The sequence below is a fragment of the Salmo salar genome, chromosome ssa01 (genome assembly GCF_905237065.1).
Source record: "Salmo salar chromosome ssa01, Ssal_v3.1, whole genome shotgun sequence".
In the NCBI taxonomy this organism is placed as follows: Eukaryota; Metazoa; Chordata; class Actinopteri; order Salmoniformes; family Salmonidae; genus Salmo; species Salmo salar.
The window spans coordinates 727,173-744,981 of record NC_059442.1 but is presented as its reverse complement, the minus strand read 5'-3'; the positions used below and the strand labels follow the sequence as shown (position 1 = coordinate 744,981).

The window sequence follows — 17,809 nt, the reverse complement described above, 5'->3', positions numbered from 1 at the left end:
CCGCATAGCAGTGAAAGTTAACATTATGTTTCCGAATGACATCACCAAGAGGTAAAATATATAGTGAAAACAATAGTGGTCCTAAAACGGAGCCTTTGAGGAACACCGAAATTTACAGTTGATTTGTCAGAGGACAAACCATCCACAGAGACAAACTGATATCTTTCCGACAGATAAGATCTAAACCAGGCCAGAACTTGTCCGTGTAGACCAATTTGGGTTTCCAATCTCTCCAAAATAACGTGATGATCGATGGTTTCAAAAGCAGCACTAAGGTCTAGGAGCACGAGGACAGATGCAGAGCCTTGGCCTGATGCCATTAAAATGTAATTTACCACCTTCACAAGTGCAGTCTCAGTGCTAGGATGGGGTCTAAAACCAGACTGAAGCGTTTCGTATACATTGTTTGTCTTCAGGAAGGCAGTGAGTTGCTGCGCAACAGCTTTTTCAAAAAATGTTGAGAGGAATGGGAGATTCGATATAGGCCGATAGTTTTTTATACTTTCTGGGTCAAGGTTTGTCTTTTTCAAAAGAGGCTTTATTACTGCCACTTTTAGTGAGTTTGGTACACATCCAGTGGATAGGGAGCCGTTTATTATGTTCAACATAGGAGGGCCAAGCACAGGAAGCAGCTCTTTCAGTAGTTTAGTTGGAATAGGGTCCAGTATGCAGCTTGAAGGTTTAGAGGCCATGACTATTTTCATCAATGTGTCAAGAGATATAGTGTTAAAAAACTTGAGTGTCTCCCTTGATCCTAGGTCCTGGCAGTGTTGTGCAGACTCAGGACAAATGAGCTTTGGAGAAATACGCAGACTTAAAGAGGAGTCCGTAATTTGCTAATGATCTTTCATCAAAGAAGTTCATGAATTTATCACTACTGAAGTGAAAGCCATCCTCTCTTGGGGACTGCGGCTTTTTAGTTATCTTTGCGACAGTATCAAAAATAAATGTTGGATTGTTCTTATTTTCCTCAATTAAGTTGGAAAAATAGGATGATCGAGCAGCAGTGAGGGCTCTTCGATACTGCACGGTACTGTCTTTCCAAGCTAGTCGGAAGACTTCCAGTTTGGTGTAGTCCCATTTCCGTTCCAATTTTCTGGAAGCTTGCTTCAGGGCTCGGGTATTTTCTGTATACCAGGGAGCTAGTTTCTTATGACAAATGTTTTTTGTTTTTAGGGGTGCGACTGCATCTAGGGTATTACTCAAGGTTAAATTAAGTTCCTCAGTTAGGTGGTTAGCCGATTGTTGTACTCTGACGTCCTTGGGTAGCTGGAGGGAGTCTGGAAGGGCATCTAGGAATCTTTGGGTTGTCCGAGAACATATAGCATGACTTTTGATGCTCCTTGGTTGGGGTCTGAGCAGATTATTTGTTGCGATTGCAAACGTAATAAAATGGTGGTCCGATAGTCCAGGAATATGAGGAAAAAGATAAGGATCCACAATATTTATTCCACGGGACAAAACTAGGTCCAGAGTATGACTGTGGCAGTGAGTAGGTCCAGAGACATGTTGGACAAAACCCACTGAGTCGATGATGGCTCCGAAAGCCTTTTAGAGTGGGTCTGTGGACTTTTGTGGAGGTAGAGGAGTTAGAGCCCTGTCTACATGACAGAGCAACAACATGACTGGTCCTTAACTAATAAAGATCAAAGAGATGTCCCCCCACATTACTACAGGCAGCACTGTCACCAGATGTTTTATGCACCAGTTACTTTCACATTGATGTCGGCTTAGGTGGCGCGTCCAATAGTTCAAAGACAAGCTTCCCCTAAAGTAAATTGAATTCAATTAGCCAAAATTAGCCATATAATTACTCGTGCCTATACATAAATAAATAAAATCGTTCAAAATACTGCACCAGAGAGCATGGTTTGGCCACAGAGGATCATTAGCTTCTTTATATTTTTTATGTGGATTGTTTTAAGCTCGCATTTTGGTAGATGCATTTAAACCTTTATTAAAAAAAGGTGAGGGATTTTATGGTGAAAAAAATAGCTTCCCCAAACTTGAAGCTCACATGCTGCCTACGGATGTTGGTATTTGAAGTTGGCCTTGTGTCTTGACAGTGTTTATTATGCGTCTATTGCACACTGCGAATGTACATGCCGTTCCACAAGTAAATTAGTCCATTTATGATGAGGTTGAGTAGTGGTTGACACGTCTGTTCCACAGACCTTTAAACCAGACAGTGATGATGAATGGCCGTTCCACAAACCTTTAAACCAGACAGCGATGATGAACGGCCGGGGTCATTTTTGTTTGTTTCTGATCTTCTTCAAATATCAGTTTCGAGTTTTTAAATTGTGTAGAAATTCAGTAAATTAGCTTCCCACCCGCTGAACTGACCCCACTCTGAACTGACCCCACTCTGAACTGACCCCAATCTGACGCACGCTAAACTGACCCCACTCTGCTGTACCCTAGTTTTAGCTGAACTGACCCCACTCTGCCGTACCCTAGTTTTAGCTGAACTTGACCGTTCCTCTCCTCCTCCTCCTCTCTCCTCCTCCTCCTCCTCCTCTCCTCTCCTCCTCCTCCTCTGCTCCTCCCTCCTCCTCCCTCCTCTCCTCTCCTCCTCCTCCCAGCGGCGTCTGACCTGGTCCTGAATGCTCCCCTGGTCCAGCAGTCCGTGTACATTGAGGACCGTCCGCTCCACATGTTGTACTGCGCGGCAGAGGAGAACTGTCTGTCTAAGTCTGCTGCTAGCGCTAACTGGCCCTACGGACACCGACGCCTGCTGCGGTTCTCCTCTCAGATCCACAACATCGGACGGGCCGACTTCAGGCCCAAGGCTGGACGCCACTCCTGGGTCTGGCACGCCTGTCACGGGTAACTACGGCAACCTAATCATCTAGCGCAGTGGTTTCCGACCTGTGGTCCGCAGGGGTACTGCAAGTGGTCCGCCAATTATTTTCAATAAAATAAAATAAATTATAACAGTTGGGAGTATTTACGGTATAATAAGTAGTTTACATTACCTTAACATTACATTACCTTTAACAATACATTGCCATTACCTTTAACCATGCATTACCTTTACCTTACCTTTAACAATACATTACATTTACCTTACCTTTAACACTACATTACCTTTAACAATACATTACCTTACCGTTAAGAATACATTACCTTTAACAATAATTTACCTTACCTTTAACAGTATATTACCTTTGACAGTACATTACCTTTAACAATACATTACTTTTGACAATACATTACTTTTGACAATACATTACCTTTGACAATACATTACCTTTAACAATGCATTACCTTTAACAATACATTACCTTTAACAATACATTACATTTAACAATACATTGCCTTTAGCAATACATTACCTTGGACAATGCATTGCCTTTAGTGATACATTATCTTTAACAATACATTACCTTTAGTGGTACATTACCTTTGATGATGCATTACCTTTAACAATACATTACCTTTGATAATGCATTGCATTTAACAATACATTACCTTTGGCAATACATTACCTTTAACAGTACAATACATTACCTTTAGTGATACATTACCTTTGCCAATACATTACCTTTGCCAATACATTACCTTTGCCAATACATTTCATTTAACAATACATTAGGCAATACATTACCTTTAACAATACATTACCTTTGACAATACATTACCTTTGACAATACATGTCATTTAACAATACATTAGGCAATACATTACCTTTAACAATACATTGCCTCTAATGTTACATTACCTTTAACAATACATTACCTTTAACAATACATTACCTCTGTTACATTACCTTTAACAATACATTACCTTTAACAATACATTGTCTTTATCAATACATTACTTCTGTTACATTACCTTTAACAGTACATTACCTTAAACAATATATTAACTTTAACAATACAAATTGTTTACAATAATAATAGGCCTTTAATCTGTTAATAACTGATAACATTGACTCTCAATTTGACTGCCAAGATATTGAAAATATTTCTGCGAATAGTGTTGACGGTGATTTGGAAGGGAGAAAACGTCACAGAGCCCCTGATGTAGAGAATACCTTCAGTTGTCTACTTAACAGCTGGGTTAGAGAATACCTTCAGTTGTCTACTTAACAGCTGGGTTAGAGAATACCTTCAGTTGTCTACTTAACAGCTGGGTTAGAGAATACCTTCAGTTGTCTACTTAACAGCTGGGTTAGAGAATACCTTCAGTTGTCTACTTAACAGCTGGGTTAGAGAATACCTTCAGTTGTCTACTTAACAGCTGGGTTAGAGAATACCTTCAGTTGTCTACTTAACAGATGGGTTAGAGAATACCTTCAGTTGTCTACTTAACAGCTGGGTTAGAGAATACCTTCAGTTGTCTACTTAACAGATGACAACGTCGCGGAGCCGCTGTGCGCGCTTCCATGGGGCAGAAGTCAGCATGTTGTTGTCATTCTGGATGGCCAGATTGCTAGCGACAATGACAAGAAACTGTCATGTGGGGAATCGGAAAGTGGCTGGTTTCATGTGGTTTCATTTTTTACCTTTTAGTCCTTTTTTTTCATCTGGTTCTTGACAAACCATGTCAAATAGGAAGAAAGCACATTTTATGGCTTATAACAGTGGTGAATACAAAAGTATTGACTGTGCTGAGTGAGAACTTAAACATGAAGTCACTCATAAAAACAGCAGCTCTTTGCTGTATTCGTTGACAGTCTCTAGTCGTGGTTTTAAACGTTTTGAAATCTCACAGTATCAACTTTGATATAGCTTTCTTTTACGCCTGCTACGTTACTGCAGACACGGTCATCTGAGCCATCTGATTGGCCAGCGGTAGGCCTATAGTGCACTTGATTTGCTCTCTGGGCCCGCCGGGAAGGCAGAATTTGTACATTCAGACACATGAAATGGTTCAAAAATAGCAACAGTTTCAGCCTACCAGGCACGCAGGGCAGCTGAATCATACTCTCAGATCAGATACCCCCTGATCTATACTCTCAGATCAGATACCCCCTGATCTATACTCTCAGATCAGATAACCCTGATCTATACTCTCAGATCAGATACCCCTGGACCTATACTCTCAGATCAGATAACCCTGATCTATACTCGCAGATCAGATACCCCTGGACCTATACTCTCAGATCAGATACCCCTGTCCCTATACTCTGAGATCAGATACCCCTGATCTATACTCTCAGATCAGATACCCCTGATCTATACTCTCAGATCAGATACCCCTGGACCTATACTCTCAGATCAGATACCCCTGGACCTATACTCTCAGATCAGATACCCCTGGACCTATACTCTCAGATCAGATACCCCCTGAGCTATACTCTCAGATCAGATACCCCTGGATCTATACTCTCAGATCAGATACCCCTGAGCTATACTCTCAGATCAGATACCCCTGATCTATACTCTCAGATCAGATACCCCATGATCTAAACTCTCAGATCAGATACCCCCCTGACCTATACTCTCAGATCAGATACCCCTGGACCTATACTCTCAGATCTGATACCCCTGGACCCATACTCTCAGATCAGATACCCCTGGACCCATACTCTCAGATCAGATACCCCTGGACCCATACTCTCAGATCAGATACCCCTGGACCTATACTCTCAGATCAGATACCCCTGGACCCATACTCTCAGATCAGATACCCCTGGACCTACACTCTCAGATCAGATACCCCTGATCTATACTCTCAGATCAGATACCCCCTGATCTATACTCTCAGATCAGATACTCCTGGACCTATACTCTCAGATCAGATACCCCTGGACCTCAGATACCCCTGGACCTATACTCTCAGATCAGATACCCCTGGACCTATACTCTCAGATCAGATACCCCTGGACCTATACTCTCAGATCTGATACCCCTGGACCTATACTCTCAGATCAGATACCCCCTGGACCTATACTCTCAGATCAGATACCCCTGGACCTATACTCTCAGATCAGATACCCCTGGACCTATACTCTCAGATCAGATACCCCTGGACCTATACTCTCAGATCAGATACCCCTGGACCTATACTCTCAGATCTGATACCCCTGGACCTATACTCTCAGATCAGATACCCCTGGACCTATACTCTCAGATCAGATACCCCTGGACCTATACTCTCAGATCTGATACCCCTGGACCTATACTCTCAGATCAGATACCCCTGGACCTATACTCTCAGATCAGATACCCCTGGACCTATACTCTCAGATCAGATACCCCTGGACCTATACTCTCAGATCAGATACCCCTGGACCTATACTCTCAGATCAGATACTCCTGGACCTATACTCTCAGATCTGATACCCCCTGGACCTATACTCTCAGATCAGATACCCCTGGACCTATACTCTCAGATCAGATACCCATGGACCTATACTCTCAGATCTGAGGTTCTACCGTTTTCTTTTCCCCATGCAGCCACTACCACAGCATGGATATCTTCACCCACTATGACCTGCTGTCATCCAACGGGACCAAGGTGGCTGAGGGACACAAGGCCTCCTTCTGTCTGGAGGACACAGAGTGTCACGAAGGTGAGTCTGGGATGCAAACTTATCAGAACAGAGTCTACTGTAGGTCCAGCCAATCAGAGTAGACTATTGGAGGTCCAGCCAATCAAAACAGCCTTAACTGGAGGGCTACCCAATCAAAACATACTCCACTAGAGGGCCAGCCAACCAAACCGTCTTTATTTGGATGTTAAGATCAGGGATATCTTATCCAACATTCAAAGTGGAACATTCTGTATCCTGTTTTGGAGGATGTGTAATTGTTGGTGGTAGAAGTCTAATTGGTGTAATCTGTATTCTCCAGTTATCTCTAACAGATAGGAGTGTTCTGTGTTCTCCAGGTATCTCTAAGAGGTGTGAGTGTTCTCCAGGTATCTCTAAGAGGTGTGAGTGTTCTCCAGGTATCTCTAAGAGGTGTGAGTGTTCTCCAGGTATCTCTAAGAGGTGTGAGTGTTCTGTGTTCTCCAGGTATCTCTAACAGATAGGAGTGTTCTGTGTTCTCCAGGTATCTCTAAGAGGTGTGAGTGTTCTCCAGGTATCTCTAAGAGGTGTGAGTGTTCTGTGTTCTCCAGGTAACTCTAACAGATAGGAGTGTTCTGTATTCTCCAGGTATCTCTAAGAGGTGTGAGTGTTCTATGTTCTCCAGGTAACTCTAACAGATAGGAGTGTTCTGTGTTCTCCAGGTATCTCTAAGAGGTATGAGTGTTCTGTATTCTCCAGGTATCTCTAAGAGGTGTGAGTGTTCTGTATTCTCCAGGTATCTCTAAGAGGTAGGAGTGTTCTGTATTCTCCAGGTATCTCTAAGAGGTATGAGTGTTCTGTATTCTCCAGGTATCTCTAAGAGGTATGAGTGTTCTGTATTCTCCAGGTATCTCTAAGAGGTGTGAGTGTTCTCCAGGTATCTCTAAGAGGTGTGAGTGTTCTCCAGGTATCTCTAAGAGGTGTGAGTGTTCTCCAGGTATCTCTAAGAGGTGTGAGTGTTCTGTATTCTCCAGGTATCTCTAAGAGGTATGAGTGTTCTGTGTTATCTCTAAGAGGTAGGAGTGTTCTGTGTTCTCCAGGTATCTCTAACAGATAGGAGTGTTCTGTATTCTCCAGGTATCTCTAACAGATAGGAGTGTTCTGTATTCTCCAGGTATCTCTAAGAGGTATGAGTGTTCTGTGTTCTCCAGGTATCTCTAACAGATAGGAGTGTTCTGTATTCTCCAGGTATCTCTAACAGATAGGAGTGTTCTGTGTTATCTCTAAGAGGTAGGAGTGTTCTGTGTTCTCCAGGTATCTCTAACAGATAGGAGTGTTCTGTATTCTCCAGGTATCTCTAAGAGGTATGAGTGTGCTAACTTCGGAGAACAGGGCATCACCGTGGGGTGTTGGGACCTATATCGCCATGACATCGACTGCCAGTGGATCGACATCACCGACATCAAACCAGGAAACTACATCCTACAGGTGGACGACCTTGTCTTCTGTTGCTGTTAAAACATTGTGGGGAGGCCCTGAATCCGACTAAACTTAGAAAAACTTGAAACTGCGTGAGGTTATAAATATTGCAAACTAAACATTTGAGTTGTCAAACAGTGTTTCCCCAAAAAATATCAAAATCAAACTTGTGCTGCCGATATTCTGTCTGCATTTAATTGGACCCTTTGAAAAGTCAGACTCAGTGCAGACTGTGGAGTTAGAGAAGTATAGTGGCTTAATGATGTGAACTCCATATTATTTACTAATTGTGTTTGATGTTCCATCATTTCAGATTGTGATCAATCCAAACTTTGAAGTGGCAGAGAGTGACTTCACCAATAACGCCATGAAATGCAACTGCAAATACGACGGCCACCGGATCTGGCTTCACAATTGTCATATGGGTGAGCAGCTCTACCTCTATATTTGTCATGGAAAACTGACCTGGGTCTTAAAGGGCAGCCTGTTACTGACCTGGGTCTTAAAGGGCAGCCTGTTACTGACCTGGGTCTTAAAGGGCAGCCTGTTACTGACCTGGGTCTTAAAGGGCAGCCTGTTACTGACCTGGGTCTTAAAGGGCAGCCTGTTACTGACCTGGGTCTTAAAGGGCAGGCTGTTACTGACCTGGGTCTTAAAGGGCAGCCTGTTACTGACCTGGGTCTTAAAGGGCAGCCTGTTACTGACCTGGGTCTTAAAGGGCAGCCTGTTACTGACCTGGGTCTTAAAGGGCAGCCTGTTACTGACCTGGGTCTTAAAGGGCAGCCTGTTACTGACCTGGGTCTTAAAGGGCAGCCTGTTACTGACCTGGGTCTTAAAGGGCAGCCTGTTACTGACCTGGGTCTTAAAGGGCAGCCTGTTACTGACCTGGGTCTTAAAGGGCAGCCTGTTACTGACCTGGGTCTTAAAGGGCAGCCTGTTACTGACCTGGGTCTTAAAGGGCAGCATGTTACTGACCTGGGTCTTAAAGGGCAGCTTGTTACTGACTTACTGACCTGGGTCTTAAAGGGCAGCCTGTTACTGACCTGGGTCTTAAAGGGCAGCCTGTTACTGACCTGGGTCTTAAAGGGCAGCCTGTTACTGACCTGGGTCTTAAAGGGCAGGCTGTTACTGACCTGGGTCTTAAAGGGCAGCCTGTTACTGACCTCGGTCTTAAAGGGCAGCCTGTTACTGACCTGGGTCTTAAAGGGCAGCCTGTTACTGACCTGGGTCTTAAAGGGCAGCCTGTTACTGACCTGGGTCTTAAAGGGCAGCCTGTTACTGACCTGGGTCTTAAAGGACAGCCTGTTACTGACTTACTGACCTGGGTCTTAAAGGGCAGCCTGTTACTGACCTGGGTCTTAAAGGGCAGCCTGTTACTGACCTGGGTCTTAAAGGGCAGCCTGTTACTGACTTACTGACCTGGGTCTTAAAGGGCAGCCTGTTACTGACCTGGGTCTTAAAGGGCAGCCTGTTACTGACCTGGGTCTTAAAGGGCAGCATGTTACTGACCTGGGTCTTAAAGGGCAGCCTGTTACTGACTTACTGACCTGGGTCTTAAAGGGCAGCCTGTTACTGACCTGGGTCTTAAAGGGCAGCCTGTTACTGACCTGGGTCTTAAAGGGCAGCCTGTTACTGACCTGGGTCTTAAAGGGCAGGCTGTTACTGACCTGGGTCTTAAAGGGCAGCCTGTTACTGACCTCGGTCTTAAAGGGCAGCCTGTTACTGACCTGGGTCTTAAAGGGCAGCCTGTTACTGACCTGGGTCTTAAAGGGCAGCCTGTTACTGACCTGGGTCTTAAAGGGCAGCCTGTTACTGACCTGGGTCTTAAAGGACAGCCTGTTACTGACTTACTGACCTGGGTCTTAAAGGGCAGCCTGTTACTGACCTGGGTCTTAAAGGGCAGCCTGTTACTGACCTGGGTCTTAAAGGGCAGCCTGTTACTGACTTACTGACCTGGGTCTTAAAGGGCAGCCTGTTACTGACCTGGGTCTTAAAGGGCAGCCTTTACTGACCTGGGTCTTAAAGGGCAGCCTGTTACTGACCTGGGTCTTAAAGGGCAGCCTGTTACTGACCTGGGTCTTAAAGGGCAGGCTGTTACTGACCTGGGTCTTAAAGGGCAGCCTGTTACTGACCTGGGTCTTAAAGGGCAGCCTGTTACTGACCTGGGTCTTAAAGGGCAGCCTGTTACTGACCTGGGTCTTAAAGGGCAGCCTGTTACTGACCTGGGTCTTAAAGGGCAGCCTGTTACTGACCTGGGTCTTAAAGGGCAGCCTGTTACTGACCTGGGTCTTAAAGGGTAGGTATCCTGTTTTTGTTTTTTTGTCTAATGCACTATATAGGGAATAGGGTGCCATTTCAGACATAAGTGTTCAGTGTCTCCCAAACCTCTCCTCCAGGACCCCCAGCCTGTCCTAATCTCTCCTCCAGGACCCCCAGCCTGTCCTAATCTCTCTCCAGGACCCCCAGCCTGTCCTAATCTCTCCTCCAGGACTCCTAACCTCTCCTCCAGGAACCCCAGCCTGTCCTAATCTCTCCTCCAGGACCCCCAGCCTGTCCTAATCTCTCCTCCAATACCCCTAGCCTGTCCTAACCTCTCCTCCAGGACCCCCAGCCTGTCCTAACCTCTCCTCCAGGACCCCCAGCCTGTCCTAATCTCTCCTCCAGGACTCCTAACCTCTCCTCCAGGACCCCCAGCCTGTCCTAACCTCTCCTCCAGGACCCCCAGCCTGTCCTAATCTCTCCTCCAGGACCCCCAGCCTGTCCTAGCCTGTCCTAATCTTTCCTCCAGGACTCCTAACCTCTCCTCCAGGACCCCCAGCCTGTCCTAATCTCTCCTCCAGGACCCCCAGCCTGTCCTAATCTCTCCTCCAGGACTCCTAACCTCTCCTCCAGGACCCCCAGCCTGTCCTAACCTCTCCTCCAGGACCCCCAGCCTGTCCTAACCTCTCCTCCAGGACCCCCAGCCTGTCCTAATCTCTCCTCCAGGACCCCCAGCCTGTCCTAGCCTGTCCTAATCTTTCCTCCAGGACTCTAACCTCTCCTCCAGGACCCCCAGCCTGTCCTAATCTCTCCTCCAGGACCCCCAGCCTGTCCTAATCTCTCCTCCAGGACTCCTAACCTCTCCTCCAGGACCCCCAGCCTGTCCTAATCTCTCCTCCAGGACCCCCAGCCTGTCCTAATCTCTCCTCCAGGACTCCTAACCTCTCCTCCAGGACCCCCAGCCTGTCCTAACCTCTCCTCCAGGACCCCCAGCCTGTCCTAACCTCTCCTCCAGGACCCCCAGCCTGTCCTAATCTCTCCTCCAGGACCCCCAGCCTGTCCTAATGTCTCCCCCAGGACCCCCAGCCTGTCCTAATCTCTCCTCCAGGACCCCCAACCAGTCCACTTCTTTGATCATTCCAGAACTAGCACCGCTGATTCAAATGGTCACCGAATCATCAAGCCCCTCATTAGTTAAATCAGCCAGTTTCACATACGTGGACTGGCTGGGGGAACTCGAGAGGTTTGGGAAACACTGCCCTAGTTTGTCCCAGACTCTTGCCTTCTGTCTCTTGTTCCGGACTCTTCCATTGCTTTCTGACTATTATTTATTTTTATTTTACCTTTATTTAACTAGGCAAGTCAGTTAAGAACAAATTCTTATTTTCAATGACGGCCTAGGAACAGTGAATTAACTGCCTTGTTCAGGGGCAGAACGACAGATTTGTACCTTGTCAGCTCGTCTCTTGTTCCAGACTCTTCCATTGCCTTCTGTCTCTTGTTCCAGACTCCTCCATTGCCTTCTGACTATTATTGTGTTCTGTTGTGTCATTGCCCCTACAGGTGATGCCTTCAGTGAGGAGGCAGAGAGGAGGTTTGAGAAATACCCAGGGCAGTTCAACAATCAGATCTCATAAACCTCCAAGCAACACACCAATCTGTTCCAGACCCATGTACAAACCAAAGAGGAGGGCTGATGTCTTTCACCATGTTCAACAATGGGACAACCAATCACCCTTCATCACCTAGCTACCTATCAGAACCAACCATTCATCATCACATCACAAAGCAACGAACCAATCACAAGCCTAAATTCAACAAGGCAGCAGTCTGATCTGAAGGATCCATGCCAAAGTCATGTTGTATTGTGAATGTGTTGGTCTGAGTTAGTATTATTATTATATTATACTGGAATACTCAGTGCTTTGTTTTCAAAACAAACTTACTTTAGATTTTTTTTGTTCAAATGTGAGTATATTATGTTACATTGCGTGACAGAAGAACAATTCATAAGCTTTCATACAACTACTCTTAATGTATGATTTATTGATATGCAACCTTTTTCATGAATGTTTTGTTTAAGTTACGAATGAAGTGTTATTTTTTATAGCCAGTCTCCAGGAGTAGACCTCATTCTTCTAACAGCATGAGGCATCAGTCAGAGAACCATTCTACTGACTCTCCTCGTAGACTTAGATAGACAGCTCTAGTGCCCTAAAGCCTACATTAGCACAGCAGCACCAATGAGGACTTTCACCATACTGAAGTAGTCAACTGGGTGGGACTTCCTATTGATTTAGGAAGGATCACATGATTCCGTCCGGGTCATCAGGAGGGATCAGCCAATGAATTATACTCCTGAGTAAACATTCCATAAATGCAGGTGACAGTAAATCAACAACCTTGTATTTATACCTGTTCAGACATCACCCTCCAGGGGGCAGTAAATCACCAACCTTGGCTTTATACCTGTTCAGACAACCCCCTCCGGGGGGCAGTAAATCACCAACCTTGTCTTTATACCTGTTCAGACATCACCCTCCAGGGGGCAGTAAATCACTGACCTTGTCTTTATACCTGTTCACACAACACCCTCCAGGGGGCAGGATTCCATGTTTGTTAACCGACTCATAGAAGTAATAGAGAATGTCCTCAATGGTGCCGCCCATGCTGTCACAAAAGCTATTATGGCTCAGATGTAAAGACACCTCCTTAATCAACCTCCATGATCTCCATGCAGTTCTACTATAGAGCATAGTGAGGATCTGATTCTTGAGTGTTAAACCATCCACCCCTAGTTAAACCATCCACCCCTAGTCAAGTGTTAAACCATCCACCACTAGTTAAACCATCCACCCCTAGTCGAGTGTTAAACCATCCACCCCTAGTCGAGTGTTAAACCATCCACCCCTAGTCAAGTGTTAAACCATCCACCCCTAGTTAAACCATCCACCCCTAGTCAAGTGTTAAACCATCCACCCCTAGTTAAACCATCCACCCCTAGTCGAGTGTTAAACCATCCACCCCTAGTTAAACCATCCACCCCTAGTCGAGTGTTAAACCATCCACCCCTAGTTAAACCATCCACCCCTAGTCAAGTGTTAAACCATCCACCCCTAGTTAAACCATCCACCCCTAGTCAAGTGTTAAACCATCCACCACTAGTTAAACCATCCACCCCTAGTCGAGTGTTAAACCATCCACCCCTAGTCGAGTGTTAAACCATCCACCCCTAGTCAAGTGTTAATCCATCCACCCCTAGTCGAGTGTTAATCCATCCACCCCTAGTCGAGATTTAAACTATCCATCCCTAGTCTAGTGTTAAACCATCCACCCCTAGTTAAACCAGTCGAGTGTTAAACCATCCACCCCTAGTCGAGTGTTAAACCATCCACCCCTAGTCGAGTGTTAAACCCTCCCCCCCATTCGAGTGTTAAACCATCCCCCCCTAGTCGAGTGTTAAACCATCCCCCCCTAGTCGAAGTGTTAAACCATCCACCCCTAGTCGAGTGTTAAACCCTCCCCCTAGTCGAGTGTTAAACCATCCCCCCTAGTCGAGTGTTAAACCATCCCCCCCTAGTCGAGTGTTAAACCATCCACCCCTAGTCGAGTGTTAAACCATCCACCCCTAGTCGAGTGTTAAACCATCCACCCCTAGTTAAACCATCCACCCCTAGTCGAGTGTTAAACCATCCACCCCTAGTCGAGTGTTAAACCATCCACCCCTAGTCGAGTGTTAAACCATCCACCCCTAGTTAAACCATCCACCCCTAGTCGAGTGTTAAACCATCCCCCCTAGTCGAGTGTTAAACCATCCACCCCTAGTTAAACCATCCACCCCTAGTCGAGTGTTAAACCATCCCCCCCTAGTCGAGTGTTAAACCATCCACCCCTAGTCGAGTGTTAAACCATCCACCCCTAGTTAAACCATCCCCCCTAGTCGAGTGTTAAACCATCCACCCCTAGTCGAGTGTTAAACCATCCCCCCCTAGTCGATGTTAAACCATCCACCCCTAGTTAAACCATCCACCCCTAGTCGAGTGTTAAACCATCCACCCCTAGTCGAGTGTTAAACCCTCCCCCTAGTCGAGTGTTAAACCATCCACCCCTAGTTAAACCATCCACCCCTAGTCGAGTGTTAAACCATCCACCCCTAGTTAAACCATCCACCCCTAGTTAAACCATCCACCCCTAGTCGAGTGTTAAACCATCCACCCCTAGTTAAACCATCCACCCCTAGTTAAACCCTCCCCCCCTAGTCGAGTGTTAAACCATCCCCCCTAGTCGAAAGTGTTAAACCATCCACCCCTAGTCGAGTGTTAAACCATCCACCCCTAGTTAAACCATCCACCCCTAGTCGAGTGTTAAACCATCCACCACTAGTCGAGTGTTAAACCATCCCCCCCTAGTCGAGTGTTAAACCATCCCCCCCTAGTCGAGTGTTAAACCATCCACCCCTAGTCGAGTGTTAAACCATCCACCCCTAGTCGAGTGTTAAACCCTCCCCCCCTAGTCGAGTGTTAAACCATCCACCCCTAGTTAAACCATCCACCCCTAGTCGAGTGTTAAACCATCCACCCCTAGTTAAACCATCCACCCCTAGTCGAGTGTTAAACCATCCCCCCTAGTCGAGTGTTAAACCATCCACCCCTAGTCGAGTGTTAAACCCTCCCCCCTAGTCGAGTGTTAAACCATCCACCCCTAGTTAAACCATCCCCCCCTAGTCGAGTGTTAAACCATCCACCCCTAGTCGAGTGTTAATCCATCCACCCCTAGTCGAGTGTTAATCCATCCACCCCTAGTCGAGATTTAAACTATCCATCCCTAGTCGAGTGTTAAACCATCTATCCCTAGTCTAGTGTTAAACCATCCACCCCTAGTTAAACCAGTCGAGTGTTAAACCATCCACCCCTAGTCGAGTGTTAAACCATCCACCCCTAGTTAAACCCTCCCCCTAGTCGAGTGTTAAACCCTCCCCCCTAGTCGAGTGTTAAACCATCCCCCCCTAGTCGAGTGTTAAACCATCCACCCCTAGTTAAACCCTCCCCCCTAGTCGAGTGTTAAACCATCCACCCCTAGTCGAGTGTTAAACCCTCCCCCCTAGTCGAGTGTTAAACCCTCCCCCCAGTCGAGTGTTAAACCATCCCCCCCAGTCGAGTGTTAAACCATCCACCCCTAGTCGAGTGTTAAACCATCCACCCCTAGTCGAGTGTTAAACCCTCCCCCCCTAGTCGAGTGTTAAACCATCCACCCCTAGTTAAACCATCCACCCCTAGTCGAGTGTTAAACCATCCACCCCTAGTTAAACCATCCACCCCTAGTCGAGTGTTAAACCATCCACCCCTAGTCGAGTGTTAAACCATCCACCCCTAGTTAAACCATCCACCCCTAGTCGAGTGTTAAACCATCCACCCCAGTCAGTTTGTCATTGTGCCTGATTGTACCATCAGGTGTTTTAACACGGTGCTCACCTAGTGGTCTCGTGTGATTTCAGCTTGTTTTGGATCTCCGGTGAGGATATAGTTTGGATTTGCTTTTACGCAAAGGTGACGATTCCGACTTAGGAATGAACACCTTCCTACACACGCCCTTTCCTACGCACTTCTCAGTATTTGGTATTCAGACTTCGCTTATTCAGTCTCGTAATGCGCTCTGAATAAATGTCTTTCAACCGCTGAAAACCCTCCCACTTGCTGGCCAACAGATTCTCTCATGGAGTGTTAATTCAATAGGGTCTTCAGTACATTTTATCTGAAGCCATCCCTTTAAATATCTGAAGCCATCCCTTTAAATACGGTGTACCTTTTAATTTTGTTGACAGACTAGATTACATGGAGAGAACAGGTTCTGGGATCAATATAAAAAAAAATATATATATATATATATTGATGGTTTTCTCTCGTGTAAAAGGTGGTGGGATTACGAGGGAAAATTATGTCAAGGTTAGAATACATCTCATGTCTTAAATCTCCAACCCAAACGAATAGCGTGCTATTCTCATGCTGTAGTTCAAGGTCAGAATACACAGACAGGATGCTATGCTCATGCTATAGTTCAAGGTCAGAATACACAGACAGGATGCTATGCTCATGCTGTAGTTCAAGGTCAGAATACACAGACAGGATGCTATGCTTATGCTGTAGTTCAAGGTCAGAATACACAGACAGGATGCTATGCTCATGCTGTAGTTCAAGGTCAGAATACACAGACAGCGTGCATAAAACGGGAATAACGTTCCATTTACGAGCTCTTCCCTCGGGTCGGAATCGGCCTGATACAGCACAGACCAGAAAGTGAATAATATTTGTGAATGTATTTATTGTCCAGTGTTTCCAGGTGCTCTAAAGGATTATTATGCCAGACTGAGATAAGGGATATTCATTAGGCTATTATACATTAAACAACAGACTGACTGACCGACTGTGTTGTGTGTCTGTATACCTTTGGATACATTACCTTTGAAACAACACCGGAACCTTATACATTACCTTTAAAACAACACAGGAACCTAATACATTACCTTTAAAACAACACAGGAACCTAATACATTACCTTTAAAACAACACATGAACCTAATACATTACCTTTAAAACAACACAGGAACCTTTAAAACACAGGAACCTAATACATTACCTTTAAAACAACACAGGAACCTAATACATTACCTTTAAAACAACACAGGAACCTAATACATTACCTTTAAAACAACACACCTGCATTACCAAATAAATAAATCAGTCAAGAACAGCAAAAAATTGTGTTGATGTACTGTAATTTCTTGTGGATAGAAAGTAACATACCACAGATTTCTGTTCTGGGGGGTGCCAAGAATAGTAGATCTGTATCTGACTAAGACTTGGAAACGTCAACATATTCAAAAAGTCTGTTGTAAAGTCAGCGTAAAAATCTTGAGCTTATCTTATAGTGAACAGCTTTGCATCCTTGGAGTTAATCTGATCAGGTATATAGATCATGCCGCTTTTAAAGTGAACGTTATCGTTTTCGGGACGACACATTTTCAGCTCAATCAGAAAGAAATGACTTAGAGTCTAAGCCGCATTGAGCAACAGATTCATACATGGAAAAACAGTCAACAAAATAAATAAATCAAGTTTGTTTTGAAGCGTCTAGCTATTATGGTGCATTCTGAAAGTATTCAGACCCCTTGACTTTTTCCACATTTCCACAAAATGGATTCAATAAAAAATGTTCCTCAATCTACACACAATACCCCATAATGACTCAATACCCCACAATGACTCCATACCCCACAATGACTCCATACCCCACAATGACTCCATACCCCACAATGACTCCATACCCCACAATGACTCCATACCCCACAATGACTCCATACCCCACAATGACACAATACCCCAATACCCCACAATGACTCCATACCCCACAATGACACAATACCCCAATACCCCACAATGACTCCATACCCCACAATGACTCAATACCCCAATACCCCACAATGACTCAATACCCCACAACGACTCAATACCCCACAATGACTCCATACCCCACAATGACTCAATACCCCACAATGACTCAATACCCCACAATGACTCAATACCCCACAATGACTCAATACCCCACAATGACTCA

At 45.3% G+C, this 17,809-nt stretch overlaps 1 protein-coding gene across 2 annotated transcripts in view; it reads left to right on the top strand.

Moving 5' to 3' along the window:
- LOC106593885 (lysyl oxidase homolog 3B) overlaps window positions 1–16,615 on the top strand; it is a 139,947-nt gene extending 123,332 nt beyond the window's left edge. For both annotated transcript variants that reach the window (XM_045704320.1, XM_045704305.1), the window contains 5 exons: window positions 2,586–2,829; window positions 6,408–6,523; window positions 7,812–7,948; window positions 8,253–8,364; window positions 11,762–16,615. In XM_045704320.1, coding sequence (XP_045560276.1) covers window positions 2,586–2,829; window positions 6,408–6,523; window positions 7,812–7,948; window positions 8,253–8,364; window positions 11,762–11,835 — 683 coding nt within the window. In that variant the 3' untranslated portion in view covers window positions 11,836–16,615. The remainder of the gene's footprint in view (window positions 1–2,585; window positions 2,830–6,407; window positions 6,524–7,811; window positions 7,949–8,252; window positions 8,365–11,761) is intronic.
- Window positions 16,616–17,809: the final 1,194 nt, after the last annotated feature.